General features: G+C 41.4%; 4 protein-coding genes across 10 annotated transcripts; 2 read left to right on the plus strand and 2 right to left on the minus strand.

The window, feature by feature from the left end:
• Positions 1–1,018: 1,018 nt before the first annotated feature.
• LOC110538743 (lipid droplet assembly factor 1) lies at positions 1,019–6,157 on the plus strand. 6 transcript variants are annotated; one of them, XM_036941498.1, is made up of 5 exons: positions 1,030–1,445; positions 1,851–1,956; positions 2,094–2,262; positions 2,446–2,606; positions 4,556–4,792. In XM_036941498.1, exons 2-5 carry the CDS (start codon positions 1,861–1,863, stop codon positions 4,559–4,561), a joined length of 432 nt encoding a protein of 143 aa, XP_036797393.1. In that variant the 5' UTR covers positions 1,030–1,445; positions 1,851–1,860; the 3' UTR covers positions 4,562–4,792. The 6 variants fall into 6 exon arrangements, with proteins under 6 accessions (XP_036797388.1, XP_036797389.1, XP_036797390.1 ...); XM_036941497.1 differs by having other exon boundaries at positions 1,040–1,445; positions 2,446–2,584; positions 4,556–6,157; XM_036941493.1 differs by lacking the exon at positions 4,556–4,792 and having other exon boundaries at positions 1,019–1,701; positions 2,446–2,696.
• Positions 6,158–6,237: 80 nt separating this feature from the next.
• On the minus strand, positions 6,238–11,875 carry LOC110538745 (ER lumen protein-retaining receptor 2). Its single transcript, XM_021625707.2, has 5 exons — positions 11,612–11,875; positions 10,196–10,296; positions 9,591–9,749; positions 9,198–9,450; positions 6,238–7,527 (listed from the first exon to the last, which is right to left on the minus strand). The coding sequence occupies exons 1-5, from the start codon at positions 11,700–11,702 to the stop codon at positions 7,493–7,495; spliced, it is 639 nt and encodes a 212-aa protein (XP_021481382.1). The 5' UTR covers positions 11,703–11,875; the 3' UTR covers positions 6,238–7,492.
• Positions 11,876–12,019: 144 nt separating this feature from the next.
• Positions 12,020–14,305, plus strand: LOC110538736 (immunoglobulin superfamily member 6-like). Of its 2 annotated transcripts, XM_036941490.1 has the most exons (6): positions 12,021–12,324; positions 12,478–12,819; positions 12,987–13,087; positions 13,244–13,294; positions 13,641–13,751; positions 13,989–14,305. In XM_036941490.1, the coding sequence occupies exons 2-6, from the start codon at positions 12,483–12,485 to the stop codon at positions 14,037–14,039; spliced, it is 651 nt and encodes a 216-aa protein (XP_036797385.1). In that variant the 5' UTR covers positions 12,021–12,324; positions 12,478–12,482; the 3' UTR covers positions 14,040–14,305. The 2 variants fall into 2 exon arrangements, with proteins under 2 accessions (XP_036797386.1, XP_036797385.1); XM_036941491.1 differs by lacking the exon at positions 13,244–13,294 and having other exon boundaries at positions 12,020–12,324.
• mfsd13al (major facilitator superfamily domain containing 13a-like) lies at positions 14,195–19,698 on the minus strand. The gene is made up of 8 exons (XM_036941487.1): positions 19,213–19,698; positions 18,464–18,778; positions 18,035–18,331; positions 17,778–17,900; positions 17,417–17,571; positions 17,086–17,169; positions 16,465–16,608; positions 14,195–15,066 (listed from the first exon to the last, which is right to left on the minus strand). Exons 1-8 carry the CDS (start codon positions 19,423–19,425, stop codon positions 14,925–14,927), a joined length of 1,473 nt encoding a protein of 490 aa, XP_036797382.1. The 5' UTR covers positions 19,426–19,698; the 3' UTR covers positions 14,195–14,924.
• Positions 19,699–19,718: the final 20 nt, after the last annotated feature.

Here is a 19,718-nt window from a genome sequence, read left to right on the forward strand (position 1 = left end):
CATCCTACCCATGCTAAATTACGGAGACATAATTTATAGATCGGCAGGTAAGGGTGCTCTCGAGCGGCTAGATGTTCTTTACCATTCGGCCATCAGATTTGCCACCAATGCTCCTTATAGGACACATCGCTGCACTCTATACTCCTCTGTAAACTGGTCATCTCTGTATACCCATCGCAAAGACCCCCTGGTTGATGCTTATTTATAAAACCCTCTTAGGCCTCACTCCTCCCTATCTGAGATATCTACTGCAGCCCTTATTCTCCACATACAACACCCATGCTGCCAGTCACGTTCTGTTAAACATCCCCAAAGCACACACTTCCCTGGATCGCTCCTCTTTTCAGTTCGCTGCAGCTAGCGACTGGAAAGAGCTGCAACAAACACTCAAACTTGACAGTTTTATCTCAATATCTTCATTCAAAGCCTCAATCTTTGACACTCTTACAGACAGTTGCGGATGCTTTGTATGATGTCTTGTTGACTCTACCTTCTTGACCTTTGTGCTGTTGACTTTGCCCAATAATATTTGTACTTTGTTTTTGTGCTGCTATCATGTTGTGTTGCTACCATGTTGTTGTCATGTTGTGTTGCTACCATGCTGTGTTGTCATGTTTTGCTGCCTTGTTGTGTTGTTGTCTTAGGTCTCTCTTTATGTAGTGTTGGGTCTCTCTTGTTGTGATGTGTGTTTTGTCCTATATTTATATTGTATTTATTTATTTAAAAAATTAATTCCAATTATTTTTGTGTCCAGACTACCCTCACTCTCACTGAAGGGGATATATCACACACAGTGAACACACTCAGCATAGAGATCTTCCATATTGTTATCTATTGGCTGCCTGGGCTCTTACATAATTTAGATATTTTACTTTCGTATTACAGTATCATATGATTTCCCAGAAACAGGTGCAGTTCTCATCAACAGTTATGTAATTTTATCTGTGAAGAAAGGGATGTAGTATTTGCCTCAAGACTGCAGGGTTGCAGTCCAAGCCTTGATTCTGTCTGTTGTCCTTTGTATAAGATTCTTTTTTTTTGTATTTTTTTAGACTGACCACTGTCTATTCCTCAATATGTACACTTGGGGAGAAGGGTAGATCATTTGGATGCAAATTTATTGAATGTGTTGTTTGTTCTATTAGTTCTATTTCTATGTATCAGTCACACATGCTTTTCAGTCCTAGTAATTTTTGTTCTTTGCATTTTACACCTTTTTGTTAACCTCGCGATAGTTCACACACAGCTTCAAACCAGTCGGCACACTTCCTGACCGGTAGATAACGAACAAAGTAGTAAAGGATTAGAAAGGAGGTTTTAGTTGTTCTTAATGTTTGGTTCTTTAGTCCGTAAACTGTGATTGACTAGACACTCCAGTACAGTAAGTGGCGGCATTCAACGATAACGTTTGTTTGCGGACCGCCATAATATTATAGAAGAAGAAGGTAACGAACAGTTTTGCAAAACGTTTGGATTAGTAGCAAACTACACGATTAGCTGTGTTAAAATTAAAATCGTGTGGAATTGAGGAGTAACTCAATGTGTTGCTCGCTTTTTTAGCTAGCAAGTCGTTGGAAATAGCTTTAGCTATTCAGCTAGGCTAACGTTAGTGAAAGTAAACAAACCAGGAAACCCAGCTAACTGTTACTACTAACGCTAGCTGATGTGTCATCAAGGCGCTTTGCTGAAATAGACTTATAAGTGAGCTAGCTAGATATTCGGTATTCATATGTGTGTCTCCATGAGAGGTGGCTAAACTATGTGACATAGTGACATTTATTTATTTGTAAATGTATCCCTCACCCCCTCCTCCCCTTATCCTCTTCTTCCAATTCTTCTGTGCATGATAGAAACCTAACAATGCAGTGCAACACTGTGACAACTATCCCCAAAGGGCTACTGCAGCTTCGAGACAGTTTGAGTAGCATGATGGACAGCCTTTACAAAGACCCCAAGGTAACAGTGCACCATGTCTCCTCTTCAGCAACACTGTTAAAAGCTCTTGGTCTAACAGTAACAGACATGTATTACTTCTTAATAGGACAGTAGGTAATGTGAAGCATGTTCATGACCCTTCGCTCTCTCCTCAATAGGTGGCAGCTCTGATGAACACATCAATGGGGCAGTACCTCAATGGCCACCCATTCTTAGCCCTGGCTGTGTTGGTATTTGGCTCCATGGCCACTGTACCCATTGGGATTTTCCTGACCTTTGCCACTGTTACATTCATTGGTGCCACTGTGGGTTTCGTTTTATTGGAGGGTAAGTCCCTACACTATCTATACAATACCTACTGTCCACTACTACAGTGCCAATACACTCTTCCCAGCTGTGTAGTATAACAACTAATCTGAATGCCTGTCTATCAGGGACAATGATGGTGGCTAATACTGAAACCCTTTTTTACTCATGTTTTTCCTCATTAATCCTCCCTCCTCCCTCCAGTGTTTCTGCTATCCCTAGGAGGGGTCAGTCTGCTGTGTGTGCTCTCTGCTCTGGCCATCCTCTCCATCCTGGTCTCCTTGGTCCTTGGTGCCTGTTACATTACCTCTTACAATGTGCTCAACTTCTACTACAGCCAGCGGTATCAAAACACACAGCCTGGAGTAAAAACACACACACACACACAGAGGCCCTTCATTTGAGATTCTAATTTTCTCCCTCTTTCTTTCTCTTTTTCACCCAGTGTCAGTAGGTGGAGCCTGCGACAAATATAACAGTCATGGAACAAGATGGGTGTGTTCAACTTAACACATTATTTGGTTGATGAACAAAAACTCCTAACCGACAAGTTTTTGTTCATCAACCAAATAATGTGTTAAGTTGAACACACCCATCTTGTTCCATGACTGTTATATTTGTATTCAGATTAGTTGTCATCTACTTTGTGCATGACACAAGTAATTTTTCCAACAATTGTTTACAGACACAGATTATTTCACTGTATCACAATTCCAGTGGATCAGAAGTTTACATACACTAAATTGACTGTGCCTTTAAACAGCTTGGAAAATTCCAGGAAATTATGTCATGGTTTTATAAGCTTCTGATAGGCTTGTTGACATAATTTGAGGTGTACCTGTGGATGTTTTATTTTACTAGGCAAGTCAGTTAAGAATTGACGGCCTAGTGGGTTAACTGCCTCTTCAGGGGCAGAACGACAGATTTGTACCTTGTCAGCTTGGGGGTTTGAACTTGCAACCTTCCGGTTACTAGTCCAACACTCTAACCACTAGGCTACCCTGCCGCCCCATGTATTTCAAGGCCTACCTTCAAACTCAGTGCCTCATTGCTTGACATCAGGGAAAAATCAAAAGAAATCAGCCAAGACCTCAGAAAATAAATTGTAGACTTCCACAAGTCTGGCTCATCCTTGGGAGCAATTTCCAAACGCCTGAAGATACCACGTTCATCTGTACAAACAATAGTATGTAAGTATAAACACCATGGGACCACGCAGCGGTCATACCGCTCAGGAAGGAGACGCGTTCTGTCTCCTAGAGATGAATGTACTTTGGTGTGAAAAGTGCAAATCAATCCCAGAACAACAGCAAAGTACCATGTGAAGATGCTGGAGGAAACCGGTACAAAAGTATCTATATCCACAGTAAAACGAGTAAAATATCGACATAACCTGAAAGGCCGCTCAGCAGGGAAGAAGCCACTGCTCCAAAACCACCATAAAAAAGCCAGACTGCAGTTTGCAACTGCACATGGGGACAAAGATTGTACTTTTTGGAGAAATGTCCTCTGGTCTGATGAAACAAAAGTAGAACTGTTTGGCCATAAGGGCCATCGTTATGTTTGGAGTAAAAAGAGGATGCTTGCAAGCTGAAAAACACCATCCCAACCGTGAAGCATGGGAGTGGCAGCATCATGTTGTGGGGGTGCTTTGCTGCAGGAGTGACTGGTGCACTTCACAAAATAGATGGATTCATGAGGAAGGGAAATTATGTGGATATATTGAATCAACATCTCAAGACATCAGTCAGGAAGTTAAAGCTTGGTCGCAAATGGGTCTTGGAGTGGCCATCACAAAGCCCTGACCTCAATCCCATAGACAATTTGTGGGCGGAACTGAAAAAGCATGTGCGAACAAGGAGGCCTGCAAACGTGACTCAGTTACACCAGCTCTGTCAGGAGGAATAGGCCAAAATTCACCCAACTTATTGTGGGAAGCTTGTGGAAGGCTACCCAAAACGTTTGACCCAAGTTTTACAATTTAAAGGCAACGCTACCAAATATGAATTGAGTGTATGTAAACTTCTGACCAAATGGGAATGTGATGAAATAAATAAAAGCTGAAATAAATCATTCTCTCTACTATTATTCTGACATTTCACATTCTTAAAATAAAGTGGTGATCCTAACTGACTTAAGACAAGTAATTTTTACTAGGATTAAATGTCAGGAATTATGAAATACTTAGTTTAAAGGTATTTGGCTAAGGTGTACTTTAACTGTATCATACAATGTTGTTTCTCATAAGTTTAAAGTGTCCCTTTAATTTAATACTCAAGTTGTTTGTTCTCTCCCCTACTTTAAAATCTGTCAGAGATGAAGAAGCCTATGGAAAGGGAAGCCGGAGGTTTAAGGAGCTGCAGCGTCAGTGATGGAGATGGCCTTCTACAGACACAATCGTATACTGATCACTGCACTGCAGTCCTTTCACTGGCAGATAGGGGTTCCTCTAGACTCAAGAACTAGATAGAGTAAAACCTCAGGTTGACTTTTCATTAAAGGCCCAATGCAGCTGTTTTTATCTCAATATCAAATAATTTCTGGCTAATAATTAAGTACCTTACTGTGATTTGTTTTAAATGAAAACAAACAAAAAATGCTTCTTAGCAAAGAGCATGTTCTCAAGCAATAATTGTTTAGGTCTAAGTGGGGAGGGAAAAACTGAAACATATGTTATTGTCAGAGACATTTGGAACTCTCTTTCTTATTAGTCTATAAACTAATTTACCGCCAGGTGATGTCAACAGGCAGGCCACATTTTCAGTCCACCAAAGCAGGCTGAAATTTCAGGTGGTCTTTTCAAACAGCTCTTGCACTGAAAGGGCATCATTTTCACAATTGCACAGTATTATTCCAACATCATCGTCTGGAAATATTTATAAAACAGAAAAATCTTTGACTGGGCCTTAAACTAGAAAAGTATCCATTATCCAAACAGCCCAATGGAATCATCACCATTGATACAAGTATTAATATTTCTTTATATGATTCTGGAGGTTGTATAATTTCACCTGACTGAATGTAGGCACATTGATTGTTGATTTATTTTATTGCATTATAGCATTTGTACTAATATCTCTATTTTCTTGATCTTTCTAAGGGTTAAGAGTACAAAGATGTATATTTGATACATAAACATAGTTTAAATTCAAGCTGCTATCGGTTGCTAGTCTGATTGTCAGATGTTACATGCAATGAATGCACCTTGGTTTTATTGTCCATTTGCAATGGGGAGAGGTTTAAGAACCTGTAATGGTAGAAATGATTTGTTAAACAAAGCCCATTTAGAACATGGCAGATGACCAGGTAGCACTGCAAATAATATACCGGTTACTGCTACATTGTATTTGACAATCTGTGTATTCTGGAAACAATGTGTGCAGTATGCTATAATCCATATTGTACATTTGCCAAAGATTTTTCTTAAATGTGTTCCTCTAGTTTTTATCCACATAGGATTAATAACAGGTCAGTCTTAAGTTTCAAATCTGTGGTCCATTTGAAAAGTGGGAGCTAGTTTCTGTTACTAAGATCATGTCAGTTTGTGTGAATCAGAAATGTAAAGTATGCACTAATAGAGAGTGACTGATTTGTATCAAAGTGTTTTTATATGTATTCAATTTAATGTACCTTTTCTCTGAAGATTAGTGGTGAGATGTTACTTTGATGGAATGTTACAAGTAAATCACTTCAACTGCACTAAATTGATTTGCTCTAGAAAGCCAGTGTCTCAATATTGTAAGACATTTTTCTAATGTACAAACGTCATTTGTAATGATTGACCCAGATTTGTAGTTCTGGCCTTGAGCAGTTAAATGTTCTGTATTGTCATGTTTAATGTGGACCCCAGGAATAGTAGCTGCTGCTTTCACAACAGTTAATGGGGATTCTAATAAAATAATACAAGTAATTCTAAGTACTTACCATTTTTTTGCCTAATCCTTTTCTAGCTGTCTGTACATAGGTGGTGTTTCACATTAACAAGGTAAAATTGTACTTTTTCATAAAAAGTTTATTGGAGGCGAGGTTGTATCACAGTTATCATGCAACTTAAAACAAAAGAAGCTATAGGAATGACAAATGAAAAGACTATAGGGGTTTATTTAGCTGGAAAAATGGGTCAAATCTCAACATTTAACTCAAATGCATCTATACCAAACACCATATCTCACACGCATTCCCCCTGAACACTGTTCTAGAATATCATGTATATTTCAATGGGTCTTTTTACCTCTGTGACAAATGACTGCATCTTAATTTAAACAGCTAAACAAACTGACCATGTAAGGTGATTACAGTATTCAATCAAATTAACCTTAGTCTATGACTGCATTGAAAACAAACCAAATAGCCCTGTCGGGAAGCACATTTACTGATACGGACCCCTAAATTACTTACAATCATCCAATGTTGAACAAGCTGAGCCTGGGCCTAAGTAATGCAATAAACTCTTCTTTTGGTTGGGGATGTGAAAGGTGATATGTATCATGTTAAGATGGGAACTTCATCTTAGAAAGGCAAGTATGTACATAAATGGAGGACACCAAGATGAAGAATTTATGCTTTCAAATTTGACAACTGCAGTGAAGGGAATTTTACCAAAAATGTCAAAAAGGGCAACTGGAAAAAAAAATATATATTGGGCAAAGGGTTCTATAAACACAAGAACCCAGAAGTGGGCTTTGCAGGATTACTTTTTCAAGAGAGGAGTGCAAACTGAGATATCCAAATGAAAGAGCACCTACAAAACACAAGTAAATGTAGTTGTGAATAATAAATTGGCCAAGGGGGTACAGTCATGTAAAAACAATGTATGAAAAAATAGCAAGACATAAAATCATTACATAATACTCCTTGACACATCGTTTCCATCTTAATCATAAAGACTACATTTTTGTATTTCATTTTGAAGTTTGGCATGGTACTTTGTATTGAGTCAACCCTAATCAATACAATGCATATTGAGCCATCAAAGAGCACACCTCACATGTCTATTTTTTGAACAGCAATGAGAAAAGGTAAGGCAATATGCTAAAAATAGATATCTGATGACTGCGTGAAGACCTGGGATGACCTCTCATTCAGTTTGAGCCGTTTGTTGTTTACCAGTTCAAAGTTATTCATGAAGAAGACTAGTGTTTTCCCCCTTGAGTCGCTCTGTCTCTCAGGCATCTTGCTCGGCGGGGTTCTGTGATGTCATCTCCACGCACCCTGAGTCTGCTGGAAGACACGGGGTCTCCGTCTGAACCTCTCATGCTGGCAGGCTCAGCTTCTTTCCTTTCAGCACTGAGGATTGAGATACATGTCAGAGGGTCCAATGATTAAAAAAATATATATATATTTATATTTCCCTTGCAGTGTGCCGACTCCTGTGTACTACAACATTCAAAGTGTATCTAGATAGATTATAACTCATTTAGGATAGGATGTAGTCCTACAAACTCAAACATCAATAATTTACTAACTCTATTTGATCAATGTACCAATCAGGCTTCAGGAAGAAGCATAGCACAATTACAGCAGCCATTTAAAATGAAATCACTGAAGCCATTGACAAAAAACAGCACTCGGTCTCACTTTTTATTGATCTCTAAGGCTTTTGATACAGTTGATCATGCTATACTAAGGCAGAGACTGTTGAGTGTAGGTCTTTCGGAGCATGCAGTTGCATGGTTTGCTAACCTTCTCTCTGATAGAACTCAGTGCACTCAATTTGACGGGCTTATATTTGTTAAATTGTCTGTCTTGAATGGTGTGCCCCAAGGCTCTGTACTTGCTCCACTCTTATTCACATAAATGATTTAGACAAAAATGTCCAAAATGCACAACTTCATTTTTATGCTGATGATACTGTTATTTACAGTTGTGCCTCGTCTCTTACAAAAGCTTTCCAGAACATGCAAACTGCTTTTTATACTGTTCAACATACCTTGTGTCAATTGAAGCTTATCCTCAATACTGACAAAATTAAACTAATGGTGTTCTCTAATGCAAGAAATAGACCTCTGAACCTTTCACCTATTACTACCTGTCAGGGTAAGGAGATTGAAGTTGTAACCTCATAAATATCTTGGAATTTTAATTGATGACAGCCTCTCTTAAAATAGCATATTCAACAACTTACAAAACAATTGAAGCTGAAATTGGGATTTTATTTTAGGAATAAGGCCTTTTTTTTTTCTTTTGAAGCCAGAAGGAGGCTAGTGTCAGCTACATTTATGCCTTTACTAGACTATGGGGATATTTTATATATGAATGCTTCCGCTCAGTGTTTGAGATCAATTGACACTCTTTACCATGGCACTTTGAGATGTATTTTAAACTGCAAAACCCTTACGCACCACTGCACTTTGTATACCAGGGTAGGCTGGCCTTCTCTAGTCACTGGTAGACTTATTTACAAAGCCATTTTGGGTTTACTACCTTTTTACTTGCGCATTTTTATTGTTCAGAAATGTGGTGGGTACTCTCTTCGTTCGCTGGACTTTATCCTGCTAACTGTTCCAAACGTCCAAACTGAATTTGGTAAAAGGGCTTATATGTACTCTGCGCCATCGTCTTGGAACACCTTACAAAATACTTTTAAACTGGAAGTACACCCGATTGGTGTTTTTAAATCACTGATGAAGGATTTTGAGGCTGATTCCCTGACCTGTCAATGTTTTTAATTTGCTGTTTTATACTCTTGTGAATTCAATGGTTTTTACTAGATTACTTGTAGTTTTTCATGTTGTCTGTCTGTAATTTTTTTGTAATGACTTGATGCTGCCTATCTTGGCCAGGGCGCTCTTGAAAAATAGATTTTAATCTCAATGAGCCCTTCCTGGTTAAATAAAGGTTGAATAAAAAATAAATAAAAAAACTCCAACAAAGCTTACTTACGCATACATAAAATACCAGATGGTCAAACAGCGAATACACAGATGGCAGAACATAAATCAGAGGTGGACACTCACCTTTGGTGACATAAAGGTAGAAGAAGTCACAGTAGAGGATGGTCTGCACCATGCCGGCCACAATGGCGATCATGTCGAAGAAACCCTCGAAGTAAAAGCGCCAGATCCAGTTGAAGAGGTACAGGGCCCGGTAGAGACCCAGGAAAAACAGGTAGTGGGTGGTGATGGTCTCCGCCTCGCCCGTCTTACTGATCATGAAGAGCTGGGGCAGGATGGCCACCGACTCCAGGTAGATGGAGAATGTCCACAGGATCTGATAGAAAGACAAACACACAACACTGTATATTAGCCATTAATCTCATCCGCCAGCTCTATCACAACTGACCATGCGGAATAGGTTAAGTAAACATCAACTAGGGCTTCTCCTTCATATGTAATGTAAATGTCTCTAACCTCTAGGAAAGAGAAGTCATGGTTGACCAGGCAGGCGAGGCCCCCTACAGGAACCACCAGGAATTCCATTCGGAAGCTGTCATGGTTCCCATCATAGGTGGCCTTGAACTTCATGTAGATCAGGTAGACAGTGGCGTAGGCACAACCAATGTAGATCACCTGCAGAGAAGAGTATAGGGAGAAAATGAATGTATCCCATGTTAAGGGCGGCAGGGTAGCCTAGTGGTTAGCGTTGGACTAGTAACCGAAAGGTTGCAAGTTCAACTCCCAGAGCTGACAAGGTACAAATCTGTTGTTCTGCCCCTGAACAGGCAATTAACCCACTGTTCCTAGGCCATCATTGAAAATTAGAATTTGTTCTTAACTGACTTGCCTAGTTAAATAAAGGTCAAATAAAATGGTGCTGAGAAGAAAATAGTAGCACAGTCTCTCATAAGGACTAGGGCCAGAATAAATCTACAGATAGAACCCCCAGAGAGATTTGGTGAGGACATTGTCAATTGCTTATGCAGACGACTAAGGGATTCTATGCCTAGCCCAACTTAATCTTAACACTTCATCTATACTATGGAGAGAAGGAAAGGAAGGCTCAGCCATCCTCTTACCTTCATGGTGGTGTTGTAGAGGGAAATGAAAGAGGTGAGGAGGTCCAGGTAACGAGTAGTGAAGACCAAAGCAAACAGGATCTGGCTCTTCCCAGAGATACCTGGATGGGACAACCAGTTTAACAACAGTAGGACTGATAAGACCTGGGAATGAAATAAGAAATTCTTCTTCTAGTTTTGCATCACTTCAAGAACAAGTTCTGGAAGAATGGCAAGTCCTTCACAACTTCTGAAATTTGCAATCCCCTTCTTCCTTTGCAAGCCCCTGCCCAGTCAGAGAGCTGCAAGTGTGATAGTATCTTATCAACAGTAGTTGGAAATGTGAGTGAGACAAACCCATGTCTGACTAGAGGGTCTAGTCTGATTGCTGAAACTACATCAAGAAATGCAGCAGCATCTCAAGACCAGGGTGATCACTCTGCAACTAATGCATCTCCATGTAGGCCTAATCGTAATGTGCACAAGACATCTTATTTATTCCATATATTACAGTGACTGGTATTAGAAAAAAAACAGCAGATCCTAATGCCTCAAAGGCAAATGAATCCGATGCAAACAAGGTTGATGAGAGAAACGTGTGCGAGTGTTTAGAATTTACGATGTGTTCAGCTAATTTGACACATACATTTATAAGTGTCGACTACTTTTGAGTGAGAATGCATTGATTCCTTGCCACCGAATTTAATTTCGTGAGACTTTCAAGAATGCCACGTCAGAGTCCAGATCTAACAATCAAACGCCTGGCTACATTGAGTGAACTCGCATGCCAGACTGTTGCAGAAAACAAGGTGACACTAGACGGGATGTTTAAACAAAAGTTATTCATAAATGCCTCATCTGAAAGCAAGGTACAGTGTCCAAACCTGCATCACTTTATGAGCAATCGATTTTTTTAAATCGTCGACTATTTGGGCTGTTACACGTAGCTAGCTAATGAGATACCGTAGCTAACATGTTTTGCATAGGTGGCAAACCAGATATTCAATGAAGGCTTTGATTAAACAATAACCATGTAGCTACTTTAAAATCAGAGCAATCCAAGTTGCCGCGCTAGAATAGACAGTTAGCAAGTTGACATGCTACTGTGGTGAAGTAGCTAACATTCAACCAATTCAAGCTCACTAGCTAGCGAACACTCCAGTGCACACAACATGATCTGCATGTTTCATGATATATATATATACATACACATACACACTGATCAGCACTTAAAATGCCATTCGTTGCTTGTTTGTTCTGTAGCTACCAGCTAAATATATATACTATCCATGTTAGCTAGCTGTCTACAGGGATCTAAACTACAGCTAACTAGATGCGTTGGAATATGGGCAGACGGCTAACTAAATACATGAGTAGACAGCACATAGCCAATAAGTCATTTGAAGAAATATACATTTTAGTGGCTAATATACTCACCAGCACACGACCTGGTTTTCCATATTTTCAGCAGGAGAATGATGATAGCTGCCAAGTGAGAGAGGTCTCCCGTTAACCTGAAGATGTTCATTGCTAGAGCTGATGCCTTCTTTTGACACCGGTGAAAATGACTTAAAGTCTTCTGTTAACTTTTTCCTGGTTTAAACTAGCTTTCTAGCTAACTTATTTAACCGGCTTCACTATCCCTTTTTTGATGCAACGAGTTGAAATATGGCGATAGGGCAAGTCGACGTGGAAGGGGGCGTAAGAAAAACGTAAATTACACAGCAAATTGGGTTCGGATTGGATACGGTGGTTTGAGTGACACCTGTGCTAAACACGCCCTCCATTGGTAAGAATTTCTAGTTGAATAAACGCAATGTGACTGTCATGCCAGGGACTTGAATTTGAAGATCAGCGAACAGATTGATTCTCACATCTCGCTGATGCTGCAACACGAGAAGACAGTTTTGACTGACAACTGTGAGAGAATTTGTTTGGGATTACAACACCAAACACATAATGATGAGATACTTGGTAAACAGGATGGAAAACTGAGAGAAGTGAAAACATCCATCTTCCTGTTCTGTCTATTGCACACTTAAGTCATGAGATCACAGCGCGCACACACACATATCGTGTCAACATTATGTTTTCATCAGAACGGATTTGTCAGTGTTCTCCTCTATCACGCTAATTAATCTCGACAGCCGGTAAGAACATATCAGCTAAATTAAATGTATCATATCAGCTAAATTAAATGTGATCAAATATCAGATTAAAACGGTTATGATTCCATATTAGCTTCACTTATAACGATTGAGAGTACAACTTTATGATTATACGTGTATCTCTTTTTACTCCAGTCATCATGGAGAAGAAGGAAAACTGCCCCCCAGGGTTATCGTTACACCAGCCAGACGATATCATTTGGCGGATAGGGGGTCAGTCAGCCTCTCTCCCCTGTAACATCGCATATGATACCAATAGGAACATTGATTTCCTCTGGTTCGTCTTCAAGCAGGACGCTCACCACTCGGTCGATCTGATAACCCAGCAACACAAATACAGCCTGGAGAGAAACAGCCTAAATATCAACTCACTCCAGGCCAATGACAGCGGGGTGTACCACTGTGCTGCCTTGTTTAGAGACGTGGTATGCAGCGGGGCACAGGAGATAGGGCAGGGCACCACGCTGGTGGTGAGAGGTAAGAGCATAGAATTAAAAAGAACATGTGTCATTTGAAATTATTACTCATAATTTAATGTATCTCTATGGGTAAGAGTGTTTGGGGTAGCAAGTGGGACTTTTCAGTTCTACTCAAGTTTTGCCTTTACAACCATATGAAGTGCCAGTTCTCCTGTGTGCTTTCAGAGAGGGGCGTGCAGATGACCTGGCATGTTTTGCTGTGGCTGCTGTTTGTCCTGTTAGTCTTGTACAGTCTGGCAATACTGATTCTGATCATTCGTAAGAAGGTAAGCTATTGTATTACTCTAGATACATGCATATAATGATCATTATGAATTGGTTGTTGTTTGAGATGTAACAGAGCACAAAATATATTGCCCAATCATGCAACCATCATAATCATCTAGTCTACATTGGATTCTAACCTGCTCATTCTACACTAGACTGGGAAAGACATTGCCGTTTGCAGAGGCACACAGAAGAGTGACATCCAGGTGCAGTCTTCTCTTTTGTACTGCCTCACTGAAGTTGTTCATGATGTCTTACAGAATACTTGATACCAGCACAATGTGCAATGTGTTCTCAATATTTAGTTTCACCATGTTGTGGAAAGCCCAATGTCTTAAACAAGGAACAGCTCTATTTCTAAGCCCTTGCTATCATTGTTTTGTAAGAGGGGGTATTCCTCTTCAGTAAATTCCTAGTAAAATCCTCAGTCTCACAATGTTGAGACTTTAATGTATGTTTACATTGCAGAAAGACAAGGAAATACAACACTTCTTAGTTGTTATTTACCACTGGGATGTAACCACTTTGTTTGCTGTTCATTCTCTCTTACAGAAGAATAAAGTTCGAGTACAGTTTGGTGCTGTTGTGCAAGAGCTGTACGGTAAGAGGAACTTACGAAGTAACAAGAAAAACCCCAACCACAGTGGCCCTGCTCAAAACAAGGTACGGGATCGTCACATTGCATTTTCCTAATATGGCTTATTGGCTTTCCTAATAAGTATGAGAGAGGCTAGGAAAGTGCTTAGATTTTATGTTAATGTTATGACTCAGTTATATCAACCGGTTTTCAATTGACTAAATAATCACACCTTGTTCTTAAGCAAACTCTTCTCTATCAACACATCTAATCTACACCATGTTGACTCTACAGCTGATAAACTCAACTGAATCGTCTTGCAGGTTGAAAGCCCCCACTCCAACCATCCAGAGGACATTTACCAAAACCAGTGACTCAACAAAAAGAAGAACCACTAATGACAGCTACTTCCCTACACAGACTGATCTTCAGGCGGGAGACTATAAACGAAGGACACTGCTGACCTGCAAAACGACTAACCAAAATCTAAAACTGACCCTTAGCTTAACCAAAGAGAGTAACCAGACAAAAACAATCTCGATTTATTGATAAACTTCAAATTAATCAGAAAGAAAAACAGAAGTCCCTCTACTGAATCTGAAGTTCACCTATTTGAATATCCACATTTTTTTTGTCCATGTTTCAGTTTGAAAAGTCAACGTAAATAACAGTGCAAGTTATTTGAAGGCGTATTGTTTTTAAATGGAAACAGTGTAAAAGGACACGTAGGAAACATTCCCCAACAAATGAATGCAAATCATTTGAATGACAAGTAATAGCATGTTTGTTTGGTATTAACTATTTAGACAAAGGCACAACATCACAATGGTTCAGGTCCCATGATAACAGTATGTAGTATACACAATGTCAAAGAAAATATCTGTTTTACATTCAATTTGTTTGGAGAACAAAGTCTGAGAACTAATAAACTATGTGAAAGTAATCTGATGCTACAATATCCCTCAAACTTGGTTAAGTCATACAGTTTCCACAGTAACTAACATAATATTATTGCATAGAGTAATAGCAGACTCAGGTACTGTGCTCCTGCTACCAGAGTTAAGGTCAGTACCATTCCCTTCATTACCACCAGACAAGTTCACCGACAAACATAACAAACACATACAGATGGAGTGTTTTCTTCTGCAGTACCCTCCGGCCATTACACACCCATGTTCCCTTTAGGAGTGCTGCAGCAACCTATCAAGTCTTAAAAGACAGCATAGTCAGTGACTCATAAACAGCATAAATTGAGTGACTCAGCCGTCAATATACATGGTGTCCACGGTGTGACTGCTGCGTATTGAGAAGGGCTTCCAGGCGAAGACTTGCAGGGCGGCGATACACATGGGCACCACACACACCAGGTAGAACATGGTGGTGTGGAGGGCCTCCAAGTCACTGCAGGGGAGGAGTAGGACATTATTCAGACAGTACAGGATCTGTTACAAGATATAGAAGAGCTACTGGAAATGTGTTGTCATGAATTCAACCAGTGAGTCTGTGTATCAAGACAATTCATAAAAATTACATATAATAATGCTATGACAGAGATACATTAAAGTAACGTATAATTAACTACCATGTCGTAGAATAAATGCAGTTGCTTTCCATGGGTTCACTGACACAATTAATGTAACATGTCAATGCAGCTATTTCACCACTAGGGGGCGTAAGCAGTCATCTCAGTAAGCGTAACATTAGAGTTCAAGCTTTAACCCCAGCAAGTTGTCAAACATTACATCTACGGATAACAATGTGTGATATCGGCACCTGAAATGAATCAAATGCTGCTTTAATTCAGCCGGTGACTCGCTGGCAGTGAACCAATCCTAGATAATTCCTACTCCTACAGCTCCAAAAGACACTAGGCCGTAACAGTAAGACTGGTTTTGTCAGGCTAAAGTTAATTTGCATGCTGGCAGAGCAAACATGGATTATAGCTAATAATGCAAAACACAGAACAGGATCTTAAATGGTCGTCCTTGATAGTCTAAAGTGCCTTCCTCGCCTCACTTATCTGAAGACAGATCAGATACAAGCAAAATGGATGTCTACAGGGAATTCACTTTCACCTGTTCAGTACTCACCACAATAATACAATTAGCAAAAAGGAGATAAGGAGTGGACATTTAAGACTATTGAGACGCAGCCCTTACCTGGGGTTTGCATCCCTCCCAGCAGCCCTTACCTGGGGTTTGCATCCCTCCCAGCAGCCCTTACCTGGGGTTTGCATCCCTCCCAGCAGCCCTTACCTGGGGTTTGCATCCCTCCCAGCAGCCCTTACCAGGGGTTTGCATCCCTCCCAGCAGCCCTTACCTGGGGTTTGCATCCCTCCCAGCAGCCCTTACCTGGGGTTTGCATCCCTCCCAGCAGCCCTTACCAGGGGTTTGCATCCCTCCCAGCAGCCCTTACCTGGGGTTTGCATCCCTCCCAGCAGCCCTTACCAGGGGTTTGCATCCCTCCCAGCAGCCCTTACCTGGGGTTTGCATCCCTCCCAGCAGCCCTTACCAGGGGTTTGCATCCCTCCCAGCAGCCCTTACCAGGGGTTTGCATCCCTCCCAGCAGCCCTTACCTGGGGTTTGCATCCCTCCCAGCAGCCCTTACCTGGGGTTTGCATCCCTCCCAGCAGCCCTTACCAGGGGTTTGCATCCCTCCCAGCAGCCCTTACCTGGGGTTTGCATCCCTCCCAGCAGCCCTTACCTGGGGTTTGCATCCCTCCCAGCAGCCCTTACCTGGGGTTTGCATCCCTCCCAGCAGCCCTTACCGGTTGTTTGCATCCCTCCCAGCAGCCCTTACCTGGGGTTTGCATCCCTCCCAGCGTCCTTCAGGTTCTCATAGCCAAACTGGTTTAGGATGGAGACCACCAGCATAGGAGCCAGAGACTGGGCTGGTTTAGTGAACAGAGCATTGGTCCCAAACACCATGGAGGAGAGGGGGGAGCTGTAGAGGACAGAGGGAAAGGACACAACAAGGCTTTAAAACTTGATCCACTTACTTTGACGTCATAAGGATATAACAATGACAATAATAATCATGGATTGGAATGATTGGATTTATATTTTCCATCAAGGGCTCAAAGCGCTTTTAGCTCTACCCTTGCTAGTGTTTATCTCCGTCACTGTGTTTACATTCCTGTCTGTGTACTGTACGTGACTTACAGAGATGCACATTGATTGTAACCTTTTGTAAGAACATACAGCCTCTGTTACTTTTGTAATGTTAGGTAGGTGCCCTTCCAAGGGAGGCTGTTAGGTACTGTAGCACTGCCAATTAAGCTCAGTGTTAGCCTACAGAACACACCTGAGAGAGTAGTTCTATTTCTGTCTATCTGTAATGGATGGCTGGGCGGGTGGAGGTCACTGTGTGCTGATGTGGCACTATTATAACTGTGCTGTCACACAGCAGACCTGGGTTTACCTGCGCTTGTGTCTCTGAAGGTCTGAGTCGATAATGTCAGCCAGAGGCAGGTTAAACAGACTGAAGGCTGCCTGGACAAGGACCCTTAATGGCGACAAAGAGACTATATATTTTTTTTTTTTACAATTAAATAGTGTTTGTATGATAAAGCAAACAGTTGTAAAATGGCACTGTTGTATATCCAACTCATGGAGCAAATCATGTTACTGAATTACATAACTGACATTGATATATGTGGAAATTTACTGTCATTAATGCCAGTGGCTACAATAACATATAAATAGATGATATAATAACATTACAATGACAATACCATAACATAACTTCTTACATGTTAGCGGTCAGGAAGAATGCCAGGATGTAGTAGTGATGTGGCCCCAGCACCAGCATGACGGCAGCCATGCCAGCCTCCACGTAGAAGGTGAGCAGGATGATCTTGTAGTAGCCTAGGCTGTGGAGCAGGCTCTGACTGCTCAGCACAACCAACTGAGAGAGATGCACCACAGAGAGATGACAATAAGATACAGTAAGTAACACTATTGGAATAAATCAATGAGGCAATGCTATAAAATAGGTGGTCTAGTGTGTGGTCAGCACTTGGCAACGCACTCAATGCAATACATTGGTGATGCTGAGTGAGGTTAGTGACTCCCTCCACTCAGTATAAAGTGTTTTGAGCTGTGGTATGTTACCTGAGGACAGATGAAGCCAGCTCCATACATGAAGCTCTTGGCCAGAGACGGAAGCACGTTTGGGGGTATCAGATGCTCGGCGAAGATCATAGTGAAGTTATTACAGAATGCCACCATGAAGACCTGGAAAAAGTGCAAAGGATAGGAAATATAAATGCAATGGTCAGCTGTGGTACACACTCACATGTCCCCATTAACAGAACAAACCACATTCTGTGCCCCCATTCAGTGGCTGTATCCAAGTCTTTTTCTCTGACCTGAAAGAAGTTCATGAGCACAAAGAGCTGGAAGTCCCTATTGGTCAGGATCTGCAAGGTCATAGAGGTCACCAAGGAGAAGGAAAGAGTTGATTGGCCAGAACCTTGGTAGTTTGACCTCTGTGCTGACCCTTTGGTGTCAAAGCGGCTCTCGCTGTGTAGGCCTGTGTAGATCATGCAGCCACAAGCCAGAACGGCCACCAGGACAGTGAAGCCCTGGAAGGATGGGAAGTCATCCATGTTCTGGGAGTGGAGGCTGCAGAATAGAACACTGGAGGAACCTATAAGTGACGCCACCTGGGGAGAGGAGGGGGAAGAGGAGACAAACGTGAGAACACTTTACTGACTTCAGACAACAAAATAAATACCATATACAGGCTAAAATGAAACATGTAAAAAAACACTACACAAAACACCTCCCTTTCCTACCTGGTTGTATTTAATGAGTCTCAACCTGCTCTGGTGGTGGCCTGATATCTCTGCAAAGAGGGCGCACTGCGCCAGCAACACAAACGTCAGCATCCCGTCGAACGCACACAACGCCACCATCAGGTGGACGCCGCTCATCCAGTCGCCGGGGGCGTACTCTCGCCATGGAAACCAGGCGAGCAGAAAGGCGATTGCATAGAAGGGAGCACCATACAGAATGGAGAGACGACGTTGAGAGCAGCACGGTACGTGGGAGTTATCCTGCAGGTAGCCGAACAGAGGGTCGTTCACTGCGTTCCACACCATGTACACCACCTGTCAAGATGAAGGGATGACATAATTATTGTCTTGTTTGCATATAAATGTGTATCTCAAAGTTGCAAATATTGCACAATTGCCCAAATTACACATGTCAAAGGACTGTATATGCGGTCATGTGTTGTTCGTTCCACTTAATAAAGTGTGAGCAAGCTGCATGACCAATAATACCATTGTACGTACATTCCTCACTACCATTGAGCATTGACATATCATTCAATTATTCCCATTTTGAATTGACATACTATTATTGGGCAGTGCACAATGTTGGCCTATTATTACACAAGTGCACCATAGTCATATGGCCCGAAGGCTACAGTTGCTGTTTAACAAATAATAATGTGGTTCGGTTACTGGCCCAACACTCTAACCACTGGGCTACCTGCCTCTCATAAAGTTTACAGTATCTGTTACTGTAGTACAGTACTCACTTGTGACTGATGGAAAGCTCCTTCTGATATCTTGTACTTGTTGAGGAACAGCTTGACATAGTAGAAGCTGAATATGCTGTTCATCATGCCTGCTCCCAGGGTGGTCATGGAGTAAGCCACGGCGGCGGGGTGAGCCCCCAGACTTGCCAGGTGCCCTAGGATGTTCAGGCCGCCGAAGGTGCGAACACCTGCGGCTGGTTTCTCCACGGTCATGCTTGGTGGTGGTTTAATTTCCCCAGGCTACTCACTTTGATCTAATTACCACAGACTTGCAAATTGAGTCGAGTGTCACTTGAGTGAAAGGTGAGTTTATAGAAACGGAGTTCACAGCTATTCATATTCCATGGCAAAAGTGCTGCAGTCGAGCGCAGGATTTCTACTATTTCAGCTTGGTCAGCAAACAGACTTTGCAATTACTAATTAAGATAACCTCACTGATGAATACACAATCACAACTATGTGTTAATATAAAATAACAACATTATGCTCCTCTCCTCGATTGCAGC

The sequence above is a fragment of the Oncorhynchus mykiss genome, chromosome 13, assembly GCF_013265735.2.
Source record: "Oncorhynchus mykiss isolate Arlee chromosome 13, USDA_OmykA_1.1, whole genome shotgun sequence".
Lineage (NCBI taxonomy): Eukaryota > Metazoa > Chordata > Actinopteri > Salmoniformes > Salmonidae > Oncorhynchus > Oncorhynchus mykiss.

Bases quoted from the DNA above. Each gene is read 5' to 3' on its own strand.
- LOC110538736 (XM_036941490.1), top strand. From the start codon at position 12,483: ATGGAGAAGAAGGAAAACTGCCCCCCAGGGTTATCGTTACACCAGCCA. The intron at 13,088-13,243 runs GTAAGCTATTGT...ATTCTACACTAG, and splicing joins TTCTGATCATTCGTAAGAAG to ACTGGGAAAGACATTGCCGT. The intron at 13,295-13,640 runs GTGCAGTCTTCT...TCTCTCTTACAG, and splicing joins CACAGAAGAGTGACATCCAG to AAGAATAAAGTTCGAGTACA.
- LOC110538743 (XM_036941493.1), top strand. From the start codon at position 1,861: ATGCAGTGCAACACTGTGACAACTATCCCCAAAGGGCTACTGCAGCTT. The intron at 1,957-2,093 runs GTAACAGTGCAC...TCTCCTCAATAG, and splicing joins GCCTTTACAAAGACCCCAAG to GTGGCAGCTCTGATGAACAC. The intron at 2,263-2,445 runs GTAAGTCCCTAC...TCCTCCCTCCAG, and splicing joins GGGTTTCGTTTTATTGGAGG to TGTTTCTGCTATCCCTAGGA.
- mfsd13al (XM_036941487.1), bottom strand. From the start codon at position 19,425: ATGACCGTGGAGAAACCAGCCGCAGGTGTTCGCACCTTCGGCGGCCTG. The intron at 18,779-19,212 runs GTGAGTACTGTA...TCATCTTGACAG, and splicing joins GAGCTTTCCATCAGTCACAA to GTGGTGTACATGGTGTGGAA. The intron at 17,170-17,416 runs GTAAGAAGTTAT...GTCGCCATTAAG, and splicing joins TTCTTCCTGACCGCTAACAT to GGTCCTTGTCCAGGCAGCCT.
- LOC110538745 (XM_021625707.2), bottom strand. From the start codon at position 11,702: ATGAACATCTTCAGGTTAACGGGAGACCTCTCTCACTTGGCAGCTATC. The intron at 10,297-11,611 runs GTGAGTATATTA...TGTCCCATCCAG, and splicing joins GAAAACCAGGTCGTGTGCTG to GTATCTCTGGGAAGAGCCAG. The intron at 7,528-9,197 runs GTGAGTGTCCAC...CTCAATCCTCAG, and splicing joins CTACCTTTATGTCACCAAAG to TGCTGAAAGGAAAGAAGCTG.